This window comes from Corvus kubaryi, unplaced genomic scaffold (genome assembly GCF_017639235.1).
Source record: "Corvus kubaryi isolate FWS band 111438036 unplaced genomic scaffold, C.kubaryi_AGA036_p1.0 37361, whole genome shotgun sequence".
In the NCBI taxonomy this organism is placed as follows: Eukaryota; Metazoa; Chordata; class Aves; order Passeriformes; family Corvidae; genus Corvus; species Corvus kubaryi.
The window spans coordinates 2,866,853-2,878,728 of record NW_024581118.1 but is presented as its reverse complement, the minus strand read 5'-3'; the positions used below and the strand labels follow the sequence as shown (position 1 = coordinate 2,878,728).

Below are 11,876 nucleotides of genomic sequence, written 5' to 3'. Positions count from 1 at the left end.
GTGGCTCTCTGGTAAAGGCACTTTGCAACACTTTAGAAGTACAAATTCCTGCTGGTGTGTGATTCAGCAAAAGGCATGCTAAAGACATGAAGCCATCCTTGTCTGCTGAAGTTTTAAATGCATGCTTACAAGCCAGCCGATTCCAGAGTGCTTCACAAAATCCACGTGGGCTTTGTGCTCTACTGCTTTGACGAATGGAGGCCGTAATCAAATAAATGATGGAAGAGGCTTTTTTTTTACTGCCTCCTTTCCTTTGTGACTGAGAAGAGAAGCTGACATCTGCCTACTCTCAGCGCCCAGCAGCTGGGAGGCAGTAGAAATGTCAAAAGGGTGACGGCTTCTGCTGACAGCACACATACCTGTTGTGTGCCATAATGATCAACCCAGACTGCTGCAAGACAAGAACTGTGGAAAGCAAAAAAAAAGGAACACACAGTTTTATACAAATATTGCTTATTTTTCATGCTGTTATGTTTGAGTTGGAAATTAAGTAAATGGAGTTCATCCGTACAAATTCTTTGTGCTTTTTCTATCTCATTAACTCCATAGCCTGGGCAAATGACAAATGCCTGTAAAATTGCTGTATTTTAAGTGCAGGCTAGAGACTGGAAACACATGGAACAGAATGTGCAAGGAACTTTATTGTTCTTGTTCACTGTCATTAGTGGCCATGTAGTTTGATTCTTATGAGTTAATGACACATAATAACAAAGGTTATTTTCAAATCTTACTACAGATCTCTTGCTCAGCTCATTTCTGTGGGAGATAACCAGATTTATTGAGATAAGGCAGCAGATGTTATTCAGGGAATGACTATCAAATGGAACCAATATCTGTAAAATAATCTATTTTCCAAATGCAAATTGTATTGTCTACAAGTTTTTCTTCACAGCACAGCCACTTTGTAAAACTCTACCTTTCTATTGTGCAATTCCTTGACACTGCAAAGCATCAACTGAACTTCACTTGACTCCATCATCCTTCCAAAAACTCATTTTTTTCTGAACGTGGGTCTTGTTCTTTTACATGTGCCACAGAAAATTCATTGAGGGGTCTTCTACTCATTTCAACTCTTCTTCTGTCCTACACCATTAATTCAAACACATTTCAGATCCGAACTCTCTAGGAAGAAACTTTTTGTGTTAATACCTTGCCTAGTCTGGAAGGGACTCCTTTCTGACTGCACAGAACTAACACAGCACCAGCTGGTAGGATTTTTTGCTGAGTCTGTGTGCCAACACCAAGGTCAGGTGGGGCTAAAACCCAATAGAAGATGCACGACTTCTTTATTTAAACACAAGTGCACTAAAATTACAGCTCGATTCCTCTATGAATCTGCTGAGGTCGGCGCTTCTCACACTGCTTGTAGAGTCAATGCTTGTGGGAGAGAGGCCTCCATTCTGTGCCCATCATATCAGCTACTGGAAGTACAGATTATACTTCTTTCAGGGGGCAGTCCTCCTCGTACTGGGCTACTACAGCAACTGAATAGATTTTTCTTAAGAAAAACAAGCATTTGATGCGCAGGAATCTCCACCACAACACTTCAACATGGTTTAAAATGCATCTCCTCCTTTGCCTTTTTCTCCACAAGTATTTCTTGAAATTAGCAGAGACTTTTGTGATTTTTCTAAAGTCCAGTTAGCAAGAAGAAATACCTGAACACATCAGAGGATATTTTAAAAATGGCAAACCCGTATTTTTTGCCTGCATGGCCGTTCGTCATTGAAACATGGCCAAGATATGCCTGAACTGAAAAAAACAATGATAGAGTCAGCAGCATCTTGCAGCACATTGCTATTGTCACTGTCCCATGGATTTGAAGAAAATTCATTTTCTGTTGACCTTTTTCTTAAAGTGCTGGGAACACTTCAAAGTCACCTGATTTTACCTCTCACACTGTTTGATGGCAGTCATCACTTGCCTTATGTGCTAAGAATTAACAGCTATAAACAAAGGCCATCACAGGACAGCCATGAAATCCCTCCATTCCTTCTTAGCTGCTGCGTGTATCTGCAGTGCAAGGGGAGAACCTCGCAGCACCCTACCTGGCACAGATGACAGCAGCTGTGAAGATTCAACAGAATGGCCTCAAATCCTTCAAGGATAGGGGTCAGGAAGTTGGCAGCCCCTGGAGATGTTCATGCTTCCACATCTCATGTGCTATTGTATCCCTCCTAGATGTATGTGTCTGGCTGTGTCTGCTGAGTTCGCATCAGTTTACAGGCCTTGCAATTAATACCTTCTGAAAGCAGTAGAGAAATACCACCTCTTCAAAGAGGTTATTCTGTCTCACAAAACTGGTCCTTCAATGACAGCAAGAGCCTGGAAAAAGCCCCAGCCTTTAGGTCTGTCCCCTGCTGCCAAAGGAGAGGGCAAGTGAATAAGCAGAAATGGTTTATTTCTTTGAGATTTGAGGAAAAAAATAAAGAAATTCTACAGAACTAGTTCGTTTTCTGTAAGTGAAATGCTGGGAGATCCTAAAAATAATCTCCTCTGCAAGTGAGGAAAAACTCAGCGGGTATAATTTTATTCAAGTGAATCATATATCTGTAAAAGCAAAAATACATGGGTGGAAATATGTTTGTGGACAACAAGCTGACCATGAGTCAGGTGCACCTCGCTGGCAGCAACGGCAAAGTGGGCCTGGACAGGGATGGACCCTCACATTGTGCTCATCCTGCTGCAGCCACGTTCACAGAATGGTTTGGGTTGGAAGGGACCTTAAAGGCCATCTATTTCCAACTCCCCTGCCATGGGCAGGGACACCTTCCACTAGAGCCTGTGGAAGAAACGTGGAGCGCTGTGTCCAGCTGTGGTCCTCACAATTTGAGAAAGAATCAGAAAGACAGGAGAGGGACCAAAGCAAGGCCATGAAGATGATCAAAGGGCTGGAGAACCTGTGAGGAAGCATGAAGGACTTAAGCCTTCTTTCCTTGAAGAAGAGAAGGCTTGGGCAGACCTTACCACACCCACTGAAGTGAGTGGATCCAGTGGCACCACAGCAAAGTGCAGAACATAGCACGGGGAGTGTCCTGATCTGGGGGGACCTCGGAGCTCTGCGAGGAGATGAGTGGGCTGAGCAGTATCAGGCAGTAAGAGAGAAACAGCTGCTGGAATCACTCCCCACCTTCCCTGGCACAGGCCCAACATGCAAACCGGACACAGGATTTGGGGGATTCCTGGTCCCTTCCCGACCTGTCTGAATACAGTGACTTGAGGGATTGGGGCAACGGTGCTAAGTTCCTGCCCGGCTGTGGTGATTTGACCTTGGCTGGACACCAGGTGCCCACCAAGCTGCTCTAGCCACTCCCCCTTTTGATACCTTTTCCTGGTCTTAAAATCAAGAGTCATACACGGTTAGAAGGGGAAAAGGGATTTTACCTTCGTATTTATTTTAAGGATCCTTAGGTGCACACGTCCAGGTCATATGCATCGAGATGCACCCCTCTGAGAGTGTCCCCAAAGATCTGGTCTAACATTATAGGTGTTACTAATTAGCAGATCTATCAAAAATTCCCCAATGAGAGGCTCAAGTGAGCCCCCCTCCCCAAGGAACCTTCCCCTGGATGGTTCTATCTTAGTTTACAGAATGTGTTCTGGAGAGGACCTTGGGGTCTGGGGCACACTGATCCCTGGCTATGAAGCCTCTAAAATGTTGAGTCTCTCAGCTCGACAAACAAGTCCAAGAATGTAGGCAAAAAGCACTAGGAATACAGAAGTTGTAAAAAGGTATAACAGGGGTATAAAAGAAAAGGCAAAAAATCTTCATGGCATCACTTCCAGCTGGACAGTGGAGAGAAAACGAGATGGGAAACAACTCATAGGTTGAGATAAGGCAGTTTACCAAAGCAAAAGTGGAAGGTTATGTGCTCTCAAGCAAAGAGAAATTCGAAAGATTTTATTCTCTACTTCCCGTCAGCTAGCAAGGTCTGGCCTCCTCCTGGGAAGCAGGACTCCAGCACATGGAGCTGTTGCTCTGGAAGGTACATGGTGTAAACAACACATCCTCCTCCCCAGCCTTCCTCCCCCACTTAGCTTTTATCTCTGAGCCAATGTCATATGGTCTGGAATATCCTTTCGGTCAGTTTGGGTCAGCTGGCCTAGCTGTGTCCCCTCCCAGGATCTTGGCCTCTCCCATTCCCAGATGGCAGGGAATCTTGAGAGACAGTGCTTAGGCTGTGCCAGCCCAGCAGTAGCCAAAACTGGTGTGTTATCTGCACCTTTCCAGCTCCCAAAGCAAAGCACAGCACTGAGGGCTGCTCTGGGAACACGAACTCCAGCTCAGCCAGACCCACTACACCAGTGGAGTAGAAGCATCTCCTCTGTGACTGGGTGTCCCTGATAGGATTATAAAGCAAAATTCAAAATGTGGCATGTTTGTTTCTATAATGAGCAAATACAGGGCTTGTTTAGATATGCAGGTCAATTTATGGGTGCAAACAGTAGCTAGAAATGAAACTCATGAATATGTGAAATGTTGGTTCCCAAGCAAAATAAGAACTCCGGACCCAGGCAATTAAGCATTCCCTATGTTTTCTGGATAAATATGCAAATTTGACATTCAACTCAGACTTCTAAAAAAAATTTCACCCAAGTTAAAACACTAAGAACACAAGCGGTCCAAAGCTTAAATCTTTTTGCTCTAACTTTAATTACTTACCATAATTTCAGTTAAGGGCAAGGCACTTTAGTAGGTTATCATTTTGCTCCTCCCAACTGTTTCAAAAGTCAAGTACAGTTTTCCCTGACAAATCACATAGTGGATGGAATTTTTAGATGGAGAATTTACAGCAGAGTAGCATGCAGGGAATTCATTATAGCAGGGAGAAGGAAGTCACTGCAAGAAGGTGTCGGTATTGTTTGCATAATAGGTTTGCCTGTTGCAAACTAAGGGTAACTACTGAGCTGCCTTAATAAATTACATACATTTCTCAGTAGCTAAAGAGAAGCACTTAGAAGGTTCTGAAAGAAGGAGGACCAAAAGGCTGAGCATATGAAGTAGAAAAAAAATGTTAAGGGATAAGTTCTTAAAATGTGTTTATCAACACAGACACACACTGCTGTTAAATGCAGATTTACAGTATAAAGGACTCTAACCACCCATAATTTGGGGCCACAAGGCTTTTGGGAAGGGACAGTTTGATGTGCCACTCCCCCCTCACACGATGCAGCTGCAGACAGGGTCCCAATCCGGATTTAGCAATTTTGGTGGTGATGTAAGTTTCTGCCTCGTTCAAGTACAGTTCCACTGTTTGTGGCTTTGGTGTACTGCCCTAAGATGAGATTTTATAATATCATATTTTAAAGCCATAGATTATTAACACCACTGAACAAAAGGCATCCTGGTCCTCTACAACCCTTTAATTCTGCTTCAGAATGATTTTAAGGGCTCAAGTCAGCCTGTGGTGGCAATTAGGTCTTGGAGTTGACCACGGGGAAAGATTTGTGTTGTAATTCCAAAGTAACTTTTTTAACCTTTAGGTAATGGGCGTTATCTCTTCTGAGCAGCCTCTTCTAGTGGAATGTGTCCCCACCTGTGGCAAGGGGCTGGAATTAGATAATTTTTAAGGTCCCTTCCCAACTGAACTATTCCATAATTCTATGAGTCTATGAAGTGAAGAATATCAGAATATTCTTATTAAATTTAATGTGGAAAAGAACCATAAGAGTTGATACTAGCTGAGGAAACCAAGTTGTCCTGCTCTGTAGGTGAAAGAAGGTGGCAGGGAGGGAAAGGGAGCACAGTGAAATAAAGACCAGATGATGTCCACTGCACCTCTGGATGCTATGAAATAGGAATTCCGCCTTATTGTGAAGTGTCCGAGCCAAAGACTAATGAAGCCAATCTCTTTTATTGGGAGGGTGAGGTTGGTCAGACTCAAAATCCTCCTTGGCTGATTTAAGCTACCTTTGGTGTGAAGGTGCTGCAAAGAAAGTTCAGCCTAGGACACCACTAGAGAGAAGAAGAAACCTGAAGGTAAGAGCAGAAAGGCATTAACATACCAGCAAATCTCTTTTTATACCTTTTTTGTGTGTCTCTCTCACACACGTGCAATATAAAGGTCCAGAGGATGCTGCAGTACCAAGCACTGCCATGAAGGTGCTGCTGTCCCTGTGCACCCCCCCGGCGCTGTTGATCTATCCCAACCACACGCTACGTCTGTCCTTTGTTTTCTCTGAGATTTTATCAGTCATAGAAAATGGACAGTACCCTTATTGAATGTCTTGGATCCCAAGTCTATTTGGCAGTCATTGCAGGCTTGATGTGCAGCAGTCTCTGTTAAGAAACACAAGCTTTACATAAACAGGCTGACCTTTTTAACCGGCATTTTGTCAGGAGGAGCTGAAGGGGAGGAGATAAGGGAAGAGAAAGGGGCAGAGGAGTCTTTGCTACCTGTTGCTGTAAGAGAAATCACATCCTGAAGGAAAGACACCTTTTGTTTTTGTAACTGCATAAAGAATCGTATTTATCTCTACATATTTAGCAGCGACTACACCTGCAATGTACACTGCATTTTTTTCGTTACAAACCGTATCATCTTTCCTTCACTCCTTTTCTTGCGTCCTCGCTAAAGAAAAAAGTCAAAAAAGCCCCAAGCAGGGTAAATCATTGCTAAGATCAGCTCACTCCACAATTCTTTAGCATAAAAATGATTAAATATGCTGACAGGAAGAAACCAATGTGATGCCAGAGGAATCTCGGGTTTCTGCGGTTTCCGAGTTTTCCCCAACACATTCTGGAAACATAAAACTGCTTACAGAAATAACTGAAAGAAGACAAAGAGCCTCTTAACCAAACCCCAGAAATTACCATCGCTTTAAAAGACCACATGGAGCACAGCAGAGAACTGCTGGTGATGACTCCACATTGTCCAACGCACACATCACGTACCCTGTATGGTTACTGTGCCTATTGATCCTGCTAAGCGTGGGGAGAACACAGCCATGCTGCATCGCAGGGGTGCCAAAGCTCCGTGCTGATCTGCACGCTGCTCCCTGACACGGGCTGGCTCTCAGTTTACTCGCGCTGAGCTCTCAGCCCAGCTACAGCCAGGGAAAAGCATTTTTATTAGCCATGGGCGCGTGTCTGCTTACAGCACGGGTGTAGAAGAGGGACCAGCAGAGGGGAGGGGGATATACATCAAGCTCCATAAATGCTGGCCCTGCCTCCCTCTCCCCCACACACCTTCAAATTCCGCGCACATTCCGGAGCCACTGTGCGAGGAAAAGGGTGATTTTTCCACCGAGCCAGGTTGTTATTTCCATACCAAGAGCCTGGAAGCATCGAGAAGCGGGGGGATGGAGGGGAGATGCTCCGCTTACCCGGGGCAGGAGAGGGACACCGGTGATGAGCAGGGACATTTCCGCCCATCGTCTCTCCCCTCTCCCCCGCAGAGGTTCCTGCGTCCCCGCGCAGCTCCCAGCAGCCGGTTCCCCGCTCAAGGATCTCTGCAGCCCTTCCGTGCCGGGCTCGGAGGGAGAGAGGCGCTGGCCGGCGAGGATGCGGGGCGCCGGCGGGGAGCAGGGCTGCAGAACATATAAAATAAAAAGATGTGAAACAAAGAGCTGGCCGAGGGTGGTACGTCCTTACCCGCTCCGTATGGCCGCCGTGGCTCGCTGGATTGCGGGTGCAGGAGGCGGAGGAGGAGGCGGAGGAGGAGAGGCTGGTGCCGCGCCACCCGCAGCCCGCGGGCGCGCCGAGCCCTGTCCCCGCCGTGCCCCGGCCCCGGGAGCTGCCCCCGGCCCTGCCGCCGCCTCCCCCGCGGTCTCGGCTCCCCGCACCCCCTCCGCCGCTCGCCCCCGCTCCGAGGGAGGTCGCGGAGCCCGGCAAAGCCCTGGCCAGCGTGGCTCCCCGGTCCCCGGCCGCGGATGCCGAGATGAGCCCCCGGCGCTCTCTGGCCCTCCCGGCTCGCTCCGGCCTCCCGCTCCTCGGTGCGGTCTTGTCTGTGTTCCACCTGCCTGGGCAAAGCCCCTGTCCTCCTGCCTGCGGCTGAGATCCCACAATTTGTTATTCTTTCCTCGAGAATCGCTTCCATCACCACCAAAAAAACCCACATCTACCCCAGCAAATCCCATCCCTCTTCGCAACTCCTCTTGCTATTCGGGTTTGCTTCCCTCTCTCCTCCTCCTCCTTCTCCCCTCCCTCTTTCCCCCCTTTTGGGTTTGGAGCCTCTCTCTGCCCTGCACACACACACAGACAGGCACGCACGGTGTAAATGGGTTGTCACACTCACAGAACCGCTGCTGGTTCCCAAAGTCCCCCCACCCTGCTCAGCCTTCCTCTAGCTTGAAGCCGCCGATCATGGACTATATGCTTGGAGCCGGGATGAGTTTTATTCACAGCCGCTTCGCCTCCTGCAATTTCACCCGGTGAGTAGGTTTGATCTCGCGTTCAGGTGGCGTGTTTCCAACAGGAAGGACACCAAAAACAACAGGGAAAAATTAAAAAAAAAAAAAAAAAAAAAGGAAAAGAAAAAGAAAAAATAAATTTTAAAAAGTATTGCTCCCCCTTGTTCCTGAACGGGCTGGCTGCACTTTCTAAACTCGAAGGAATTAGGAAACACCAGTTCTCTGCCCACATTCATTCCCAGTCACCGCGCTCGGCGCTGATTGCAGCGCGCGCCGCAGCATCGCTTCCAGAGCCTTCATCGTTGCACTGCTTATTCATCACATTTTATTCATGTTTCCATCAGGCATGGTATCTGCTCCATTCCCTGGTTTAACCCTTGCAGACGAAGCCGCTGGCGTGGGCGGTGGAAGGGCTCAGTGCTTCTCCCCGTGTCGGGGAAAGGACAGGATTGCTGCTGGCAGAGGGAGCCGTGAGCGTGCCTGAGGAATGTCTGGGAATCTGCGGGGGGAGATCAGGTGGAAAAGTTCATCGCTCTTTCCCCTCCCCTGAAGAACTTGGACAGGATTGGGGGTTGGGGAGGATTCTCCAGAAGAGATAGGGAAGGATTTCCAGACCTAATGTCCCGTCGCGTGTGCCGGGAGGTGGCAGTGGCCAGGCGGCAGCGGTGGGGGCGGCCGGGGGTGCGGGGGAGCAGCGGGGTCGGCGGCCGGAGCTTCTGTCCTGCTGCTGCCGGGGCTTCCATCCAGCCGCTGCCGCCGCTCGCCCCGCGCCCTTTCCTCATTTCTCAGTCCCATCGCTCCTGGTTTTAGTTATTACTATTTTCGGGCATGCCTGTATTTTCGGCTGGCCAGAAATTGGCTCTTGAGGAGCGCAGGATAGGAGCGAGGCGTCTTCCTCACAGAACGTACGCCCACCTGTACATCTACCTGACGCAGAGGTAGATGGTAGAGGTAGGTCTCTTGAATCTTTTTCTTTGAAAGAAAAAGAGAGAAGAACCAAGGGAAATAAGCACCTTATGTTTAAGAAAAGGACAAGCGCCCTCAGAGTGCTAGTTGTGGGTGATACTTCCAGGGTTTCACTGTCTCTAATTAGAGGCAGAGATCCACCCACGGTCAATAGCAGAAGGTAGGGAGGAAACAGGTTATCTCTCGTGGGGAGGTTTTGACGGGGCTCCGTGTAACTCTGGCGTTTGGGTGCAGGATAAGTGTGTGCGTGTGTGTCTGTGTGTGCGCGGTCATGTCTCCAGAGCAGTACATGAAGACATCACATGTGAGCAAGGTGCTAGAGGCTTGCAAGCAGGTAGAGACGCCAGTGAGAAACAACAAGATCCGAATTTATTGCCTGGTGGCAAGCAGAAGAGGGGAAAGACCAATTCAGTGCCAGAGTGTGCTCCCCCCCCGTTCTTCCCTCCCTCCATCCTCCTCCTCCCCGCCCTATTGCCCCCCCAGCCGCCAAATTGCTGGCTGATGTCTGGACAGGAGTAGTGAAAAAGCCCTTCAAGCGTGGATCCAAAATCCACCCTTCCTCCAGCTCCTCTCTTCTCCTCCCACCGGCTCGAAGCCCCCATGCCTACTTATCTCCTTCCAGCAAAGCGTCCTTCCCCCGGAGCTTCTACTCCACCAGGTTTTCCCATTCCCGCTGACTTGCCCCTCTGCCCCCACCTCCTCCTGCCCCGGCCCTTTCCATGAGACCGAGGTGATTAACCAAATCCCAGACATTTCTCCTGAATTACCCGCCTCTGGCGCTGCTGCTGCCGGGATCCTCCCGCACCAGACTGCTCAGGAAAGTTTCCTTGCAGTCATATCCCCTTCCCTCCCTGGGTAGGGAGTGGGTTTCAAAACCTCTACCTGATTTTTAATCCTTTTTTTCCCCCTTAAACCTTTAAAAAAGAAAAAAAAACCCCAAAACAAACCAGCAGGTCCTGAGGGATTTATGTAGTAGTGGGAATAGCTCAGCCAGTGAGCATCGCCTTGCCGTGCTGCTCAAATGCTACCGCTCTGCAGAAGAGATTTATGTGCCCATCAGCAGAATATTTCCCGGGTTTAAGAGCACTCGATATTCCCTCTGCTGACGGGGATGGGAGATGGTAGGACACAGGATGAGGGCAGCGGAGTTGTTTAGCTCACAGGCACTGTGACGGATGGCAGTAAAACGGTGTCTGGGCAGTAAAAGTGACACAGGTTGGGCCGGGCGGCATTCCTGCACTCAGCGGAAGGCGAGGGGACGCACATCAAACCCTTTGCATACAACACCAAATAAATCAATGCAAGTAACGCGGGCTTAATGGGCGATTGCAACAAGCGAGAGTCGGGCATGGCAAATAGAGAAGACTCCCGTTATCCTTGATTTCCAGCATTCCGCACTCCCAGCCCAGGGATACCTTCTGCTCGCATGGGGTTGGATGACTCAGAAAAAACAGAGGAATAGCGGGCAGCAGCCGGGCGGGTTTTGCTTTGCCGTAGTTGGTTCTTTTGGTACCATAGATTGGCCGTGTGGAAATACCGCCCGAGCCTCCTGAGAGAAGGCTCCCAAACATCTTTCTTCCCTGTATTTAGACGTCCAGGCTGCCTGCTTGCCCGTGTCTGGCTTCCCCGCCAAGGATTACCTCCATCTGCCCTGAAGCTGCGTGGCTTTGGGACTCCCTTTTTGGCCGGGAGTTAATTTCCTAGTCTCCCGTACTGGCGGTGGCAGATGGACATCCAGGGAGGTGGCTCTGGCACAGGGAACACCTTTAGGGATGCGTGTCAGCGTCCAGCCTGCCTTCTCAGCCGCCCGGGCTTCATCTGCCCCGCTCCCCCGAGCCGCGCGTGTCCCCTCCGGGGCAGGTCCCGGGGGCAGGGCCGGGAGGGGCCGCTGACAAGGCGGAGGTCGGGGGGAACACGCCGCCCTCCCCAGCAGCAGGAGGGGCTGCTCCGGCTCCGGGCGGAGCGAGCACCGGCAGCCGGGCGGCAGCGCCGGTCCCGGCTGCGGGACCCCCCTGCTCTCCCCCCGCCGCCCCTCTCCAGCCTCTCCGCATCCTCGGCAGCCGAGGGCAGCTCTTTTTGTGGGGGAAGGAGAAAACACGCCCCCCCTCCTCCCCCCCTCCCCGCCAGGGAGCGGTGCGTGCCCCGCAGCCGCCAGTCCGTGCGGGGCCGCCCGCAGAGGGAGCAGAGGCTTCACCGCAAAGAGTTAACGCAGGGCTGCAGGGTGCTCCAGGCTGGAGTCCTGTGTGCGCCTCTGAGATGCACCAGCCAATCCTAGAGACAGCAGTGAACTAGATGTAGCATGCTGTAAGGAGGGAGGTGAGGAAAATAGGGTCTAAACTGTCCCCGTCCATCGCCAGGCAGACCTGCTTTTTGGGCTACGGTTTCTGTGCTACTTAGAGACCATCATGCATTTAAAAAGGTAAGGGCTTTGTTACCAACAGTCTGTGTTGTGATTCACTGCCGGATTCAAGTGCGTTTTCTGTGTAGCTTTCATTTAGTGCTAAATTGTGTAGCGCAGAGCGGGAAGAAAGTGGAATGTGGCATGATTTACTGTTCGG

General features: G+C 49.7%; 1 protein-coding gene across 4 annotated transcripts in view; it reads left to right on the top strand.

Moving 5' to 3' along the window:
- The first annotated feature begins 8,192 nt into the window (after positions 1 to 8,192).
- LOC121667340 (BMP/retinoic acid-inducible neural-specific protein 3) overlaps positions 8,193 to 11,876 on the top strand; it is a 208,451-nt gene continuing 204,767 nt past the window's right edge. The window contains exon 1 of one of the 4 annotated variants that reach the window (XM_042033888.1): positions 8,193 to 8,373. Coding sequence is in view for 1 of the 4 variants with exons in the window: in XM_042033892.1 (XP_041889826.1) it covers positions 8,306 to 8,373 (68 nt within the window). In the remaining 3 variants the exon portion in view is untranslated. Of the gene's footprint in view, positions 8,374 to 11,632; positions 11,738 to 11,876 lie in introns of those variants that run through there. The other 3 variants (XM_042033890.1, XM_042033892.1, XM_042033889.1) reach the window with 3 other exon arrangements.